The 19,749-nt window shown below is 33.8% G+C and overlaps 2 protein-coding genes across 2 annotated transcripts; one reads left to right on the forward strand and one right to left on the reverse strand.

Moving 5' to 3' along the window:
* The first annotated feature begins 749 nt into the window (after positions 1 to 749).
* On the forward strand, positions 750 to 10,269 carry LOC146954364 (protein PAM71-homolog, chloroplastic). Its single transcript, XM_085716110.1, has 10 exons — positions 750 to 1,009; positions 1,471 to 1,630; positions 2,781 to 2,961; positions 6,062 to 6,109; positions 7,130 to 7,226; positions 8,396 to 8,559; positions 8,882 to 8,947; positions 9,253 to 9,303; positions 9,643 to 9,747; positions 9,824 to 10,269. The coding sequence occupies exons 1-10, from the start codon at positions 889 to 891 to the stop codon at positions 9,887 to 9,889; spliced, it is 1,059 nt and encodes a 352-aa protein (XP_085572236.1). The 5' UTR covers positions 750 to 888; the 3' UTR covers positions 9,890 to 10,269.
* A 2,936-nt stretch (positions 10,270 to 13,205) lies between these two features.
* On the reverse strand, positions 13,206 to 18,818 carry LOC146954365 (Core-2/I-branching beta-1,6-N-acetylglucosaminyltransferase family protein). Its single transcript, XM_085716111.1, has 4 exons — positions 18,107 to 18,818; positions 17,935 to 18,010; positions 17,105 to 17,220; positions 13,206 to 14,027 (listed from the first exon to the last, which is right to left on the reverse strand). The coding sequence occupies exons 1-4, from the start codon at positions 18,723 to 18,725 to the stop codon at positions 13,522 to 13,524; spliced, it is 1,317 nt and encodes a 438-aa protein (XP_085572237.1). The 5' UTR covers positions 18,726 to 18,818; the 3' UTR covers positions 13,206 to 13,521.
* Positions 18,819 to 19,749: the final 931 nt, after the last annotated feature.

The raw sequence follows: 19,749 nt of genomic DNA on the forward strand, positions 1-19,749 counted from the left end.
GACCTTGTAAGTTTAGTCCTTACTTAATTTTAATAGCATTTTTAGTCTCTAATTTTGTTTTTTTGCCCTGAGTATTAGTCCCTACTCAATTCAAATTTGTTTAATTCATGCTTAAACTCTTAAATTTTTGAACAATTTTTTGCAGATATGTTTAGAACATTACTAAAAGTTTCTCCGCAAAAAATTATCGCAAAATTTGATTTCTACATCCAGATTTTATTACTTTTTATCTTTAACTTTTGTCGTTTTAAAAAATTCATATTTAATTCATTTCATGTCTGAAAATTCTAAATTTTAGTAAACGAACCTTTCATAGTGTTCTAATCTTGTCTCAAAAAAATCGTTCAAAAATTTAAGAGTTTAAGGATAATTAATCAAACTTTGTTTTAGCAGGGACTAAAATTATAAGTAATTTTTTTTTATAGGGACTGAAAATGCTATTAAAATTAAGTAAGGACTAAACTTACAAGGTCGCTATTTTATAGGGACTAGAAACATAATTAACCCTTAAAAAAATGGTTATAATTATATTGTACATTTAATTATATAATTTTTTTATTAACGTATCCCAGCCGTATCGTATCTTGATTTTTGAAATTTTTCTGTATCAGCGTATCGGTGCAGTATCGTATCTGTATCGTATCTCATATCCGGGCTTCACATATGATTTCTATTATATCCCTTTGCATACGTGGCAGTCTTCAAGAACTATCTCACACTCTAACACGACCCAAGTTCAACACAAAAACAAGACAACCTTAGCTTAGCAGAACATTCGAAGTTTCAAACTTTGTGACAAATATTCGAATTTTGCAGTACCCAAAATCTCAACGACACATAAAGAAAAATGAAATTGTAGAAGAAGAAGAAGTTTCATAAAAAAAAAAAATGAAAGGTTTAGGTTCTCATACACCCTTGATTCCAAAGGGAAAACCTCCTCTTTCATTTGCAATATTGAATGCATTACCATCTTGTACTTATTTCTCTACAAACACCACTTTATCTCCATGTAAGTTTTTTCAATATCTTGGTTTGACTTGGATTGAAGTTTCAAGCATCATGTTTTTTATCTTACTCTTTTGTTTATAGTATTTTGTTATGTTCTGGAAAGTACTGGTTCAATGTATGCTAAGATTCTGTGCAATTGGATATCCAATTCAAGTGGGTCCAATCCAAATTGATAAGGAAAAAAAAATATGTTTTTTAAGTTACATATAATAACTAGTTTAAAATTCTGGATTTCAATGTTGTTCTTATTGGTTGGCCTGGTGGTGTTGTCTTGGGATCTTGGAGTGTGCTCCTCGTAAAGGTCTCAAGTTCGCTCACCGATGCCAATTTGGGTGGGCTAATTTAGCTTCTTCAAAAAAAAATGTTGTTCTTATTGGCAGTTAGCTTTAAATATATACTTTATGTTATTCGTACTTGCGATTGTTTTCTCAAGGAGTAACGTTTTTCCTAAATTATATATAGTAAGATGCAGACAGAAATTGGGGTTGAGCTTGGCCCGTGGAACAATTCGAGCTCAAGCATCAAATGTTAGCGTTGGACCGGGGGATTATGGAAGCAATAATGAGAAAGACAGCCAGAATGTCTCTGAAAGAAATTCTGTCGATGACAGTTCATCTAAAATGTGAGTTTCATTTGTTGATTTCGTTTGTTTGTGCCAGTGATTACTATTTAGACCTTTACATGTGCTAGTGAGATGACCAAGTAGCTTAGGAATTTGTCAGGATTTGAGTTTTGGTCTTAACATTGTTTTGTTGGCATAATGGATGCTTTTATGATTACAACTTCCTGTGAAACCCCGACTTTCGAATTCAAACTTGTCACTTTTAATATATGCATTGTAGAACAATTGATGCTGTTATCAAATTGGAGCTTGGCCTTAGTTGTAACGTTAAAAATCTTAAGTTAGAAACATGTACTGTGTCAATAAACCTCCTCCATACTCTTTCTCCTTGTCAATTAATTGCTGTCTTCTTTTCTTTAATAGCAAATGTATCAACTAGTTGTCAGAAATGTTAGTGGAAGGATTTTTCTTTTTACTCTTGGATTGGATGCTGGGAAATTGGGATTTTATAAGTGTAGCGGAGATGAGGATGTTGCGCTGGATGAGCGGTAAGACTAGACATGATAGGATTAGGAATGACACTATTAGAGCGAGAGTGCGGGTAGCACCTATAGTAGAAAAGTTGGTAAAAAAAATAGGCTTAGATGGTTTGGGCATGTAGAGAGAAGACCCTTGGATGCCGTCGTAAGGATTTAGAGGTCAATGAGTTGGATCCACGTATGGTGTATGATAGAACACTAGGGCGTAATTTGATCCATGTAGCCGGCCCCACTTAGTGGGATAAAGCTTGGATTTTATTGTTGTTGTATGTTATTTATTCCAAATAAACTCAGTTATTTCTCTCTTTAGGAGGAAATTATGTCCCTCCATGCAATATGTCTCATACTGGCTTAGCCTGCCTGGGACAAAAGAGATACAGAATATCAAAGGTAATGATTTGAAGTGTCAATTGGCCGTATTCATATCACCATTGGGAACAATTAAGGATTAGTTGTTTAGATCCCCTTGCTCCCTAATATCACACATATGGAATGCTTTCAAAGAGAATAACTCTTCAATTCATTATGCAGATTATGTAGGTTAGTTTTGTCGAATGAGTTAACATGTCATTAGGTTCTTTTCAATTGAATTTTTTTTATGTAATGTGAGTTTGATCATTCATGGCCCTATTACAATTCTAATAAAAGTATATATTTTTTTGGGTTGGCAGTGTGAAACCTACTCAGATTCCTTATCCCGTCTCTATAGCTTTTGTGCTGTTTGGATGTGCTCTTGTGTTTTCACTAATAGCGTTTGTGAAAGGAGGACCTTCATCAGTTCTTGCAGCAATTGCAAAATCAGGATTCACTGCTGCATTTACATTAATATTTGTTTCTGAAATCGGTGACAAGGTAATTATTGTTATTATTATCAAGACACTATGTTCTTTTGTTAGAGGTTTAACCTACTTAAGTATAAAACGGCCATTATACATGAACATTTTGGTATTAAAGCAAACACAACGGATACTGTGTTGATTATTAACTTGATTATGAAGGATGATGGTCTCGCAAAGATCAAACTCTTCTCCACTTGGTCATAGAAACTCTTATATCTTGTTAAGAATCAACTTTGTAATAGTTTAAGCTATCAAGTAAAGGCTCAATAATAGGATTTTTAAATCTAACATGAAAAGTTGGAAATAGATGGAACATATCTGAGATTTTGGTGAGAACAACCAATATACTACTTCTTCAGCATCTCAAAGATCAAATCATAGTCGGCTTGTTTAAATTTATTTTATGCTTGTAAGCAAAACTGTGTTGCTAACCAGATCGCTGTATAACATGGAAAATGTAATCAAATGGATTAGAATCAGGGTTGATTTATAGTGTATTATTCATGATGAAAGGAAAATGAAGTGAGAAATCTCAACTGCCCTCAGAGCATAGCTCCTCCAGAGAATAGATAACTCTCTACCTGTAACAGAAATTATTCGCTTGTCATGATCCCCTCTCTACTTACTTGATTCCCTATATAACAGAATTCTCCTTGCACTGTATTTCTTCTCATTCTCTTTCTGCCGTCTCATTATTCCTTTCCTGCCCATCTTTCTTCGTGTGGTCTGTTGCCAACTTGCCATAATCCCTTATGAATTTCCTACTGTGACCTGCGAGGCCGAGAAACCATGTTACTCCTTTAACATGTTTTGGGATGAGCCATTAGAGTAAACTAGTAATTTAACATGTTTTGGGATGGACCATTAGAGTAAACTAGTAATTTTGCCAAGATCCACTACTACCCTTTCCTTGCAAAATGGGGCCGGAGTACAACACAGAAGATTTACAAAATAATACTTACCTTTGTCGCCCACTAGGTGCTGGCCACATAGCACTTGCAGCACCATATGTAAGTGTTGCAAGAGGGTCTCTCGAGTCGGATTATACACCAAAATATATTCAAAGAGAACCATAATGAATTTCCTCAACATGGGTTTGAAGACTTCATTCATGAGTGCTTGAAAAGTGGATGGTGTGATCATCAACCCAAATGGATTTACTAAGTGTTCGTAGGGCCCCTCATGATGTCTAAATGCTGTTTTGGGAATATCCATACTCCTTACCCTCACTTTGTGGTACCCTTAATTTAAGTTAGGCTTGGAAAAAATTGTGCTCCGTACAACTCACCCAATAGAAGTGTCAAACCCCCTGTGAGAAATACCCTTCTGTTGACAGGTGGACACCTTCTATAACATGCTTAAGTCGTCCCAAAAAGCTCTGCAGCGCCAGCAGCCTCACATTACCACTTTTCTTTCCCTTGAGCTCCACCCACTTGGTGTTAAATTGGAACCCCATCGCATGTTTTGCCCAATCAACCCATATCACTCCATTAGAAGCTAACAAATCCATACCCATTACCACATTTATGCCATCTAAATCAAACAGCAAACCACCCACTGTAACCTTCATTCAATGATCATTCAGGGTGTTGTCTCCTACACAGTCCAACCCATAGCCGCCCCCAACACTCTTGGAGATGAAGTTATGTGTTGCTATACATCTACCATTATGAGAATGGGCACCCCATGCATGCACCCTTTGAGCTCATCATTTGTGGCTGACTCTTGTTCCTTGCAAACAAGTAGTTAAGGCTCATCATGCTCATCTCACCTTCCTCTACCTCAGCAGCCAAGATATCGGTCTCGCACTCTTCTACATCCTTCTCCTCCTTCATTATGATGCTCAATTGGCAGTTCGAGCACTGATGGCGGGAGTGGTAAGGGCCTCCACACTTGTAACAGAGTCCTTTCTGCCTTCTCTCAGTGATCGCCTAGTAGGATGAATGTCTCACACTTTTGGTCTTGTGCCTGTGCGCTCTTTCCTGAGATCTATTTTGGTGCTAGACCCACTTCGATGCTTCTCCGGGTTCTACTTTCCGACCCAAACGTAAAACCAATCGCTCCCATGTGTGTGGCCGGTATTATTAGTTGATCCAAGTGTATGAATTGGGCTGGGCCAGTAGTTGAAACCCAACCCGAATGGCCTTCACTCCCAGCATAGGGTCTTGAAAAAGTGCATGGTTGGGCCCTCCATGCATAGCCGAGCCAAATTGGCGTATACCTCTGACCTCGTGTCTTGAAATTGGAAATAAACCTTTGCACGGGTGATCATTCTGTGGGATATTCACAGTGAACATTGGAATTTGGAAGTTTGACTTTCTTCAATGATTGACAAAACTTGTCCAACACATTTCCCTGAAGACTGCACAAAGTTTCCTTGCGCGAATCCTTCTCCACCGATTTCTCACTGTTACCGATCTCCTTGCTTTGTGCGATCTGCAAAATGAATTGCCTCTGGGTTTTTGCTGCTTTCATTTGCCTATTGACACGAGTCCATTTGAGATTCACCATTTCATTTTCCTGAGCTCATACTTTGGCTGCCATCTACTTGGTTGGCATTTGCTTCTGCTAAAACGTTGATCCTTGGCAATGAAAAAGAAATTTCCCCTTTGTGAGATCTGACAGGTGGGACCATTTTTCGCAAACCAAATGACAGTATAACTGAGAAAAGGTAATAAAATGGATTAGAATCAGTTAAGGAATGATAGTGTTATTGACGGTGAGGGACACAAACGTGCATCTGAAGCACTAAAACACTTTTTCCTCCAAAATAGCAAATTTTGCAGTAACAAAAGGAAACTTAATAAACAAGTAAGCAACTAAATGAATAGTCACATTTTCAGTCATCTGGAATTTGGATCTGCAGAACTTTGAGCTTATTCATGAAAATCTTTCAGGGATTATAAATTTAGATTATATTTTTGTTTTGTTTTAATCTTTCTGGTCTAGTAAGTATTGTCATTAAGTTATTTATTTATTTATTTTTCAAATTACAAACTTGTAACTAAAGAATATAAAAGGGGTAGAATCGGTAAGGTTTAATTATTCAATGAACATGCATTAGAATTATATGTATTCATGGAGCTAAAGTTAACTTTTAATCTTTTGACCAGACATTCTTTATTGCTGCACTCTTGGCAATGCAATATGAGAAGGGATTGGTAAGTCTTCTGACTTATTTTTCAACATTTTTTCTGTCCTGTCTTCCAGCTTTCACTGCAGTACTATCCCATTATTGATGTGATGATATCTATATTTCTTTAATTTGTTGCTTATACTTCCTACATTTCATGATTGAAATTACTCTTCACTTTGGTTCATTTCCTGTTATAGACTAGCGAATTTGTCTGTTTCCTGTGTACTTTCATGACGGTCTCTACTAGGCTATGTGGTAAAGGCTTAATGCAAAAATTGACAAGAATGTATATTCTTAAGTCACTGGAGCGTCAGACAAATGTTAACATTTATAAATAAAATATTAATCGGAAATTCATGTGCTATTTACTAGTGATTACTGATTAGCGCCCAAATTGATTGTACCTATACTATTAATTAGATATCCTCATTTAAACCTAGAAAAACAACTTCACTCCAACACCGTTTCTGACTTCCTGTATAAACCATGCATTCCTGATTTTACATGTATGTAGGCCCTCTTTCGATAAACAATTTAGAGGAATGCTAGGAACACACATTTTAACACACACTTTCCAACACACTCTTTTTGATTGGTTAAAATTCACATGGGTCCCACCAAATCATGTGGGTCCCATATAAATTTAGCTATTCTGGAGATCTTTTGGAAATAAGCTGAAAATAGCTTATGAACATGTTATAAGTTGTTTCCATAAGCTCTAACAGTCTCACGAGTGCTTATGCTAGTAGCTAAGCTCAAATAACTCCCATAGTAACTTGTGTAGAAATCAGCAAGTCGCCACTTCTCTTTTATATATTACCTAACTTGTTAGTTAATTGCAAAGTTTTAATCATCAAATTTGTAATCAATTATCTAGCTTCATACTCCTTTAGGACTTTCTTACCAATTAATGCTCATAGTTTTAACTTGCTTTTTTTTTTTTTGACAGAAATAGTTTTAACTTGCTGATTATCATTATTTAGTGTAATTTATATTTCGGAACATAATTTTATATATTTTAACTTATAATTTATATATTGACCAGGTTTTGTTAGGATCAATGGGTGCTCTGGCGCTCATGTCAATCCTATCTGTTGTAATTGGCCGTATCTTTCAATCAGTGCCTGCTCAGTTCCAAACAAGTAAGTTCGAGTAGGCTGTATTTCTTATTCTAAAATATTTCCTGTATTTCAGTATGTCTTTAGAGTGCAGTAATTCAATTCATAATATTGTAGATGATGCATAATTCTTAAGTACTTATTTATTGTAATCTGTTTAATTTACACAAACAAAAAATGCTTATAAATTGATATTATGTGGATGAGTTGGAATTCTACATGAGCAACCTTTTTCAATGTTATTCTCATTTTCCAATAAATACTAGTGTACCAATTAAATCTATATGTTGATTCAGTAATAGCATATATATCTCAATTTTTCATCAGAGATATCTCTTTGTTCTGCATTCTCTCTGGAATTCTACGCATCTGCTTCACCTAGCTGAGTTGTATGCATCTGAATTCATGATTGCCGCCAAAAGTTCCTTTTTCTCCGCTGCTTCCTCGTCTACTATCACAATTTCAGCATCAACTCTTATTACCTTCTCATCCACCCTTGTTGGTTTACTCGACAAAGTACACATGTCTTTTAACAAATCAAGAATGTATGCCTAGGAAGTATGGAGTCCTATTCCTTTCAACGACTCGCAAAAATTTCTCTTTACAATTTTTTTTTAATGGTACAATTATTTATTTTTTTTTTAATGGTACAATTTTTTTTTAATGGAAAATGTTAGTATATTAATCGCTATGTTAGTTTTTATCTCCTTGCCAGGACTTGAACCTGGACCGCCAACTCCTTAACCCTTAGCTCAAACCAGTTGAACTACCCAATCCCCTCTTTATAAATTTATTTTCAAGTAATGTAAATGCTGACGCAGATCAATCTACACCTTTTTCTCTCTAATCAAAGTGAAATATAGATTCACCATCCATTGGAAAGTGGATTTTAGAATCCCAGAGTTGAATGCAAGTTACAGTTTCCCTGTTCAGCATCTTTATAAACTCCCCTCCTATGTTAGCCTTTCCGAGTTTCCACTTCAATAGAGCGTATGATCAATTCATCTTCAATAAGCAGTTTTTGGTTTACAGCCTATCAATCTTTCTTCGCTATTCAATGTACTATTTCACATTAGGCAGAAATATCTAAAGTTTGTATGCCATAATTTTCATTCAGTGTTTGTTCAAATTTCGTTGAATACATTTGTTATGACTATAACTGATCTTTTCTGCTTTGTCTGGTCTACCTACAGCCCTGCCAATCGGAGAATATGCAGCAGTAACTCTTCTTATGTTTTTTGGCCTAAAATCAATAAAAGACGCATGGGATCTTCCTTCAAAGGATGTTAAAAACGGTGATAACAGCAGTCCTGAACTTGATGAACTAGCTGAAGCAGAGGAGCTTGTGAAAGAAAAGGTTTGAATCCCATGTATAACAATGTCTGGTTGTGAATATTTTTCTTAGGGAAATGCTAACAGGGGTCCTTGGGGCACTTGTTTAGAAGTTCAAAGAAAAACTTTTTCTACATAAAATTTATAAATTATTTCCTCTTTTAAATCCTTAACAAGTGCCCTTAGGACACTTAACATAACCCGTTCTCTTATTGTCAAGTTTTATAAGTTGCAACAGTTCGGTGATATATGTTTGGATGGGATACATGGTTGAATTATATTACTTTGATATTGGCGATTCAACTTTCATTTATACCTCTAACCATGTGGTTCCAAAATATCTTCAGGCATCGCAACGGCTTTCAAATCCTCTTGAGATTCTTTGGAAATCGTTCAGTCTTGTATTTTTTGCTGTAAGGCTCCTTTTTCTCTGATCTTTTGTATCATGAAACAGCTTAGCATATACTTCATAATTTGGTTGTAAAATCATCACTATATAACAACAGAACAAAGCATTAAGCATAGTAATGCATTGTGAAAATCTTACAATTTGTTGCATTTGGTCGAAATGTTCCCCTCAACATTTCAGTATTACTTTTAGTCAGCTGAAATTTAAATATCAAGTTGTGATTAATCAACACATCATATCAGAATCAAGCATTTGTATTGGTTTATGTTATCAGGCATAAATTTTTAATTTGCTGACTGATTTGCCTAGGAATGGGGAGACCGTTCAATGCTTGCAACAATCGCGCTCGCAGCTGCTCAGGTGCACTTTTAAATTATGACATAACAGATTGACAGTTTTTGCTTTATATGGGCCTATTTGGATTGGCATGTTTGAGTTTATCATCTATTGATATAAACACTTCTGAGACTGTTTGAGAGAGCTTATAGAAACAGCTTATGACATGTCCATAAGCTATATATAACTTTTTCTGCAAGCTCTACATGAAAACTTATGAAAACAGCTCACAGTTTACATGAAAACAGTTTGACTTTATCATATAAGCACTTATATGATAAGCGCTTATAGTATAAGTGCTTAATTAAGCTATTTATCCAAGCATGGTCTATATTAATCTTAGTAATATCTTATTCTTTACAGTCTCCTTGGGGTGTGGCAAGTGGAGCTATTGCTGGACATTTACTAGCAACATGCATTGCTATTGTTGGAGGATCACTCCTTGCTAACTACATTTCAGAAAAACTGGTATAAGTCATCACCTCTGATTAATTCTTTGTATTTTAATTTGATATCTAATTTAACTCACTTTATCTTTCATCAGGTTGGTTATTTGGGTGGAGGGCTGTTTCTAATTTTTGCTATAGCCACCTTTTTCGGTGTTTTTTGATTTCTGCCAAGCCCTACTTTTTTTGTGTGTACAATATATCATTGATGGAAATAAGGAAGATACATGCTCAAACGCGGAACCAATGATGAGAGAACATAGATAAATAATTCATACTTCAAGTTTGTTGATATCATTGAGTAGACCTTAGGATCAAGTTATTGACATGGTGATGGTTAGAGAATAAGAAGCATGCTATCTGCCATTAGAGCCAGGCTTTGAGGAGAAAGCTGTGTAATTGTGTCTTGAGACTAGCTTTTGTAATGTGTGTTTGTTGTATTAATGAAACTATATTTAAGACTTTATCCATTCATTACAAATGAAAACTTGTTAATTGGACATTTATGTGTTGTCACTTAGAAAATAAATGTTGATTTCAATCCTAGTGTTTTGTGATTAGTTTGCATTGAAATTTTGTTAGGATTGCTAGTAGTTGTATGAGTGGGTACAGATTCTGCACTATATGTTAGTAAAATTTTCACTTACATGTGAGAATTTGATTTGGATATAGTTACATATTAGAATTTCATCATAGGTGACATGTAAATAAATAAAAATTTACAACGTTCATCATATAAATTGTTTTAATAATACATTCATTTAAAAATTTGAAGCGTACACATGACTTGATTCAAAAGTAGAGACCAGATGTGGTGATTGATTTCTTTTGGGGGACTAAAACTCGAAAAAAAATATTAAAGGAACTAAAATGATTAGCTTTAAATTAATTTTTTTAAAAATATTAGATAAATCACACACAATTGATTCATGAACGAAACACAACTTTAGAGTAATTATTTCATCACAAACTACATGCACGAATAACTAATACATCTTGCAACTGAAACATATATGTCTCATTTTGCATGTATTAAATATTGCTTTTGGAGTCATGTATTTTGAAACATATATGTCTCATTTTGCATGTATTAAATATTGCTTTTGGAGTCATGTATTCTAATCACAAAGAGCAACACTAACTATGCATGAACCGCCAATATATCTTTCAAAGAATACATTTTTGAGTCTACATTTTTTCCTCATTCTTCATGTATTATATGGGTCTTTTGAGTAAGGCATGTTATGTGAGAATAACTATTATATATGTTATAAATACAAAAATATTCTCAATTTTAACTCTTATTACATTTATGTATTATATTTATATTTTTTGTCAAATAACGGAATGAATTTTCTATAAATAATCACATTAGATTTAGTAACGTTATAAGTCGCTTTGAGAAAAAAAAAATGTCCAAATTATAATTTGGTCTACAATACAAATGAAACATTAACATTATATTTATTATACCCTTAACTATTTATTTCTCTCTTTTTTCAAATTTTTAATTTATCTTTTTTGCATACCATTTATTAAGAACGAATGAAACATTCACGTTATATTTATTATACCCTTAACTATTTATTTCTCTCTCTTTTTTCGATTCTTTAATTTTATTTTTTTGCATACCATTTATTAAGGGCACTTTTGTAAAACAACTCATAATATCTTTATTTCATACAAAATTAACTACATTTCTTAATACGTGTAAAATGATAAAAAAAGACTTATAATTTAAAACAGATGTAAGAATTATAAATTACATCTTACCACTTTAAAATTAGACGAGAAATAAAACAATTATTTATTTTTTCTCTCATTTGTTTTTGCATATTTTTTTATTTATATTTTATTCTTTTTCACAAATACATAAAATAAAAGACATTTTTATAAACACAAGAGCACAATAGCATGTTACCCTCTAATTATTTGAGATATAATATTAAAAACAATGAATACATCTCTAAATATTTATATTATATATTTATGTATTATTACACAAAATTTGCGCCTTTACAAATGGTTACCCTTATCAATATTTTACTTTACAAATGGTCACACGATTTTTCCCATCCTAACTGTGCTCAATGACACCAAAGCTTACCCTTGTCAATATTTTACTTTAAAAAACATCATAATATAAAATATAATAAACGCCAAATTACTCTTAATCCAAAAAAATATAAGTAAATTGAAATTGATTATAAAGATTATATATATATAAAATCCAAAAAAAAAACCTTATTATGAAAGTTAAAAATAATAATTTAAAAACCAACAATAATATAATTTTTTTTCTTTATAAAAAAATTTTCTTTAAAAAAAAAAATACAAATTTGTCAAAAGTAAAAAAAAATATAACTTTCATGTTTTTATTTTTTAGTGGATTAACCTTCTAATCTTTTTTTTTAGGGAAAAACCTTCTAGTTTTTTTTTTTTTTTTTTTAAAGAACCTGATACCGTAATATACATATATAAAAAGATAATGGGTTTATAGTTGGTGAGAACCGTTCCTAAAACTCACCACATGTTCTTCTCAATGCTAACCCGTATCTTTTTCCATCATCGACACCAACGTTTCTTTTCTTCTCATTCATCGTCGTCGTCGTCATTATCAACGTCTCTTTCTTCTTATTCCTTAATCACCAAAAAGAAGAAAGGAAAGTGACATTTGCTTCTAATATTAAAAGACATGAGATGTTCGTGAGAGACGTGTGAAAACATATGAAAGACAACCGATGATGTTGACGTGTTTGCGTTTGCTCAGGAGGTGTGAAACGGATGTGACGGCAATTGGATTCAGCAATGTGAGCAATGTGTTAGAAGTCTGTATGTTAATGTTTTGTTAAATCCGGTTCAAAATCTTGCTCACAGTAAGACTAACTGTAAAAGGATATGTTTACCGAGAAACTCTTTGCCTAGGAGTTTGAAAAACTATTCCTAATTGAGAAAAATAATTATTAGGAAATGGGGGTCAACTTTCATATGTGGATAGGTGGGGCCTACAAGTTTGAGGGTTATGAATAAGGGACTCATTATTTAAGTATTTTAAACCCTTTTTGACATATGAGTTAGAGCTCTAGCTGTTGCTAGGGAAATAAGTTTCAAAATCTAAAACACAAAATTTTCAAGTGAAGGATGAAATTGCACAACTTCTCTAATTTTTTTACTTCTTTGTTTTTGTTTGTAGAAAATCATTGATTACAATACAGAAGCATTAGTAGCGGTATCTGTGATAAGTTTTGAATTACATATATGTGTATATGTGTGTTGTGGTACTACTGGTTTCTTGATATTATGGAGTTAGTTAGTTTTCATGTGTGTTGCCTTATAATCATAGCTGGAACTAATTATTACAGCACATTCACTAACATAAGGTCATGGTATACTGTGTTATTAAACTAATATTTGTATTATAATATCATGATTTAACATCCATGTGACAAAAACATTAATTGTTGTTTATTGCTCTTAGTATAAGCTACAAAGCTGTATTACTTGATGATTAAGAAAGAATTCACATCCAGAGTTTGTGTGACAGCATTTAAGGATGAAACAAACATATCATGCTATATGGACAACCATATAGCCACATTAAATTCTAAAATAAAAACATCAGAATTACAAAATTTTAATTAGGCTAATACAAATAATTAATACTCATACTTAACTTGCTACCCCACTAGATAAACTAAGGACCAAGCAGTTGATTCATATCGTTCTTATCGATCCTTTTGGGTTTCTTTTTCTATTTTGTTACATTATGTGACATGAGGCTGGAGAAAGATCCTTCCTATATACATTGTCGAGATCGGAAAGTGCCATTTGACAGCAATTCAACAATTGCTTTCTCAAGTCGTTTAGAGCCTTTACCGGGTCTCAAGATACTGGCATCACCCCATGTTAAGCATGTGCTGTTCCCAGGCTCACCTAAACACCATCCACCAGGAACAATTGATCCAGGACTTCGGTTCAAAATTTTTTGGTCGATGAGATCGAGAACAGGATCATCTGGCTGGAATTTTTTTGCAAAGACAGCTCCACTATTAATCATGTTATCAAAATCTGTTGAATTGAGTGGTCGAAGATTGTTTCTATGGCTGTCATAAACAGCATATAAAAAGTCCTGATTTATGACTGTCTTGTTAAATTGGCGAGAGTTGCAGAGAACTGTAGGGAAATAATTGGACAGGGATGATGGTGTGTTTGAGAAATACATCAGTAGAATCCGAGGGAGGTTGTCTACTCCTAAAATGCAAAACTCCATAAAATTACGACTTAAAATAGAAAAAGATGAACCTGCAAAAGAAAAGAACAAATCAGTTAAACATCTCAACAAAAAGTAATAGAATCTTTCAATGACTATGATTGGAACTCGAATTAAAGACAAGCAGAACAGTGTATTATTGATTGAACCAGAACTATTACAGAAGATGATTCCTGTAACTGCAGAGCTAATCCACCTCAAAGAAGAGATAACTCTCTCTGCCTAACTTGAAAGGTTCCTAACAGAATAGATACTGAATAATTCCTACCTTGTCATGTTCTCTCCTTATATCTGTGTTTCCTATTCTAACAAACTGACCACATCTGCAATTGTAACCAACTCTCCTATTCAACACATTTGTAAGGTTTAGGGCTAAACCCGATACCTAACAGACTATAAATTTTTTCAATAGAAGCTTCTTCCGTAAGTTAAAATTAGATTCTGCGTCTCAGTGTTTCATAAGTTCTCTTTGAATTGAGATTTAATAACTACTGTACGCTAGAAGCTAATCCAAACAGGACACAAGATCTGCTTAACGTTTTTAGGTGACGGAAAAAGAAATTCTATCGACGAGAATAGAACTATGACAACGTCAGGAAAAAAAATATCATCTAAAACATAGAAATTAGACAAAAACAAGATAAAGGAAAACTCAAATGCAACAAACTGCATATCATAAATAGCAACTACTTTACGGCCATCAATCATGATGAGCAAAACACGTAAGAGAAGGCAAAAACACAATCTATACCCTAAGATGCATGATAAATATTTTATGTGGTCATAGAATACCTACAAAACTGGACACAAAATAAAAATGATGCAATAGACGAGTAGGCATAAGTAACAGGATATATAAGTTTAGGACTGAGAGCTTTATGAAGAAGGTTAGAATGGTTCTTATAGAGTGAAACAATGGAAGATTACATAAGATGGTTTGGGAAAATTAGTAGACTAGCACATGCCTGATTGAGATATGAATATACATTACAACAATGCCCCTTCAAAGATGGTAGAACTAGACTAAGAAAAATTCAGTTGAAGACTATTAATAAGAGTTAAAGGCATGCCTCGGCTCCTTGAATCTACGATATGGTATAATCAATACAATGGCAAACTAAAATTAAGGTAATTAACTCCACTTGATGGGTATTACCCTTTGTTTTGTCGTTATAGTAGCATATCGCTTGGATTTCGTTATACCAAACTTAAGAATTTACACCATTTGTGCCATGTGTTAAAAAATCATTCCAAACTATTATCATAAAATCATATACCACTTTCTTGTTTACTGATAGTGCAAAAACTTTATTTTGCATTTGTCACTTAAGCAGCAGAATTTTCATGATAATTGTCGCTGTTGATATAATTAAATTCCAAAATTTTCTGAGTTGAGCAATCAAAAAGAAATCTCAAGAGGTAAAACTGCATATAAATATTTTTTAATCCAAGTACTGTTGAAAATACTAAAGAACAGGGGAATGATTACCTGTAAAAGTCAATATAAATACATTTTAATTCTTAACAGTATTTAAATATCCCATCAATTCCCTTCCAATTCAAAATCTAGTCAATTATAGAGATTCCTGTTTCTCAGACAGGGTCAAATACGTCAAGTAGGCCAATTTACTTCCCAAACACACTAGTGGCAAAAAGCTACGAGCATGCTGCCATTTGGTCAACTATGTAATGGCTTCCACGAATAAGCTAATGAATCTGTCTCACAAAAGTAGCACCGACAGACATCACAATTTTAAAACAATCTATATTTAATTTACTTAATGTTGATAAATAAATCACTCTAGACATGGTGCTGTAAGTAAATTCCAAATCACACTTGTGCTTCTACAAGTAAGTTCATCCTTTCCTCTACCCTCCAAAAGAATAAAATAAAATTTAAGCCAGAACCATCTGATTGTTAGCATTGCTGTCAACACTTCAAGGCCTAGCATAGATTTCACTTTAAATAACAAACAGGTCCGATAGCAGCAAAGCAAGGAACCTCTAATACTTCTAAAAGGGAAAATCAGGAAGAGGCAACCGCTTTCAAACACATACTTAGTTGATACCTCAACCATTCACCTAAAAGTATTGAGTACAATTTTTGAACAACTGTATACCTAAGCCAACAACTAGACAAAGAATGTTTAATCTTAGAACTATTCTTGTCTAATTTTTCATAACCACGGATATCATTTTTGTACATTAAACAAAAAAATGATTTGTTTCTAATTAATCCATGAAATACTTGGGCACTAAGGAACGTATGAGTGAAGTCTAAGACTCCAAAAAATTTTCAGGCCTTTGCAAACTATTGTCAACCAAAAGAGGTACTACAAACCAGTCTTTCTTCATAAGAAAATTGGAAAGCTCAGGATAAACGACAAAGAGTTCATACAGCCAAGGTCGTCTCTCTAGTGCACAGTAGTGACAGGACAGAACTCAGCATATCCTATATAGGGGTCTAAGAATCCTGAGCAGGAATTGTTTTCTCTTCTCTAACTCTATCAAATTCTAATATAGAAATAAACCAAAGGTATGATCGCTTCAAGACCCCCATTGTCATGCCTAAGTTTCATTTCTATATTTTTTTTTCCTTTTTTTTATTATTTTTTTCATTAAAATTTTATCCAATCAAACCATTAGTAGATTTTGAACTTATGTTTCACTAGCTAGTCTCCATACAACCCAAAACACTAATCCTGCCTAAACAGTCATAGCCAAATCATACTTATAAATTTGCGTCATAAACTGTATACAATTTAATAATAGATTTAAGCACTAACAAAAGTATATAATTCACACTAAATAAAAGGAAAAAGACTACATAGTATATACAACTAAATTTCTTGTAAATTGCTGTCTAACTCATTTCATTCTCAAAATTTCTCAACAGCCAAGACACTATTTTCACTATCCCAAAATTGTTCTGCATCTGATATCAGGAAATCACTATTCAATTTTCTCACTTATGTATCAAGTCCGCATTTTTTAATTATGCATAAATATGACTGACGTACTCTTGACTAAGATGGCACACTCTAATAATCAAATAAAAGCGAGAAAACAAAAAGTTTGTTAGATACATTACAAGGAGAGCCAAACACACCTGTAAACATGCGGTAAGCACTAGGGAGTTCTCTTTTCTGAGTAGCATAAAACATTTCAGTCCCTTCAGAAAGATACAAACCAGGATCAACAATAATGGGTTTCAACTTCCTCGACCTAGACCATCAAAGCATATGGAAATTTAGTATCATATCCATAGTCAATAAACACTTAAATATTCAGATTCCCAATGCAAAACCTTGTGATTGACTACTTAAAGTGATTAGATAGTGAAGAAAAGAAAATCAAGCCTTGATATTTCACCAAACCCAGAAATAGTTAAGCATGTACAAGTTACACTAACCAGTTATACAATGATTGATTATACTCACTTTAGCTAACTATGAAACACAAACACCAACACGGTTGCCGGATACAACACTAACACATAAACACCGGTAGTAATTTGAGAAAATGGAAGTGATCGAAAGTAAACACATATGTCGTGTCAGTGTTAGATACCGCGTTGGACACTAGACTCTTCTTCAATGTGAAGTGTCGTTACACTAAATACCAAAAGCTTATGACTACTAGAAACAACAACAACAACAAAGCCTTATCCGATTAAGTTTGGTCGACTACATGAATCAAATGGCGCCATCCATAATATTCTATTAAAAACAATATTTTTATCCAACTCATTAGTCTCTAGATCCTTCCTGATAGTTTCTCTTATAATTTTTCTTAGTCTAATTCATTAGTCTCTAAACCCCCTCCATATGATCTACTCTCCTTACTATAGAACCCACATGTTTTCTCTCTACATGTCCAAACCACATGAAAAATTAAGAAAAATATATAATTGCACACAAAAAAGAACATTGAACTTACTCTTTCCACCCAATATAGCTTGAATGATTTACAAAGTTCATATCTTTAGGCAGAAACGACATGATGTGGAGAAGATCTAACAAACCCAAAAAAGATTTCAACATCAGATCACAAAAAACACATATTTTAAGTAAATAAACAAAACAAAACAAAAGCACAAACCATACCATACCATCTTGAGTAACAAGAGGGTAAGAATCAGCACTAAGACTAACAAACCAATCCCATCTCAAAGACAAACGAATCAAAATAGCAGCAGCATGAAGAGTAAACGAAACAGGAGAAGACCCTTTAACATAAACAAAATCAGGTTTTCCCATAACATGAACATTCTTAGCAGCTTCAAAAACAGTATTAGACTGAACAACAATAGCCAACTTTTCACGATCTGATTGAGGAGCAGAAGGGTCAAGATGAAGAAGATATTGGTTAAGAGGATGATACGTTGCAGACAGTAGCCTAAGGATCCGACCCGAATCACCCTTTGACCCGGAAATGAGATATGCTATGGAAGGTGGTGGTGGGGTGGTTTTGTCTTGGTCGTAGATGATGCGGTGGGTTTGATGGGTCGGGTAGAGAAATGGGTCGGGTCGAGCGTGGGTTGAGGAAGAGGGGGAAGAGGTGAGAGAGAGGATGAGGAGGATGGAGAAGAGAGAGAGTGCTAGGAATGTGTAGAGGATTGGTTTTGGTTTAGGGTCTTTTATTAAGGTTGTTGTGAGAAATGAAAGTGAAGAAGAACATTGTGGTTTTGTTGTTGTTGGTGATGTTGTTGTTGTTCCTGGATTTTGCATTGTGATGATGCTTTTCTTTTGTTTTTGTTTTCCTCTATGATGATTGTTCCTTTGATCTCATGTTGTGTTGTGTTGTGTGTTTGGTTTTGCTATGTGTTTCTTTTGTCTTTTCCTTCCTTTGATTCCCTCTCTCACCTTCTCGGGAAATACTTGTGTGACATTAATGTCACGGTGACATTAAATCTGGACCACACATTGGTGATATTAGATGTGTTGTGTGGTCCAGATGCAATGGTAATGGCAATGTGTGGTCCAGATGCAATGGCACGGTGACATTAATGTCACCAAAGAGCCACCCCACCTTCTCCACTTTCTTTCTGTCTTTTCACATCGATTAATACTCCCTCTGTTTTAAAATGAGTGTCGCTTTAACCAAAAAAAATTGTTTCAAAATGAATGTCACTTTCAGTTTCCAATGCAATAATAACTTTTTCTTTTCAATTGTACCCTCCAATTAATACTCTGAACACTACTTCCAAAATATTACTTTTAAAACTAACCAATAGTTAATAAGGATAATTTGGTAAAATAACCATTCTCTTTCTTTTAATCATTGCATTTCTTAATATGTGTGTAAACACTTAAAACGACACTCATTTTGAAACGGAGGGAGTGGTAATGAGTATTCTCTTTCTCCATATTTGTAAGAGTCATTTTCTAAATGAGTAAATAGTCAATTACCCCCTGAAATTGTAACTTTTGTCAAAAACCCCCTGAGTTTTGCAAAACGTCAAAAACCCCCTTGAAATTGTCTAGCGTCTGTCAATTACCCCCCTCCGTTAATTTCCTCCATCCAACATGCTGATGTGGCGGTTAACTGCCATGTGGCACTGCCACATGGTCAGAAAAGTCATGCCACGTCATAGGGGGTAATTGACTATTTTTTTTATTTTTTATTTTGAAAAAAATCTGATTTTTTTTCTTTTCATAATTAATTTTTGAAAAGAAAAAATAATTAACTTTCTGTTAAAACCCCCCTGTAGTTTATCATTAACGATCAAAACCCCCCTTGTAGTTTATCAAT

Source organism: Medicago sativa, chromosome 1, assembly GCF_051527215.1.
Source record: "Medicago sativa cultivar Bolivia chromosome 1, Bolivia_mono, whole genome shotgun sequence".
Taxonomy (NCBI): domain Eukaryota; kingdom Viridiplantae; phylum Streptophyta; class Magnoliopsida; order Fabales; family Fabaceae; genus Medicago; species Medicago sativa.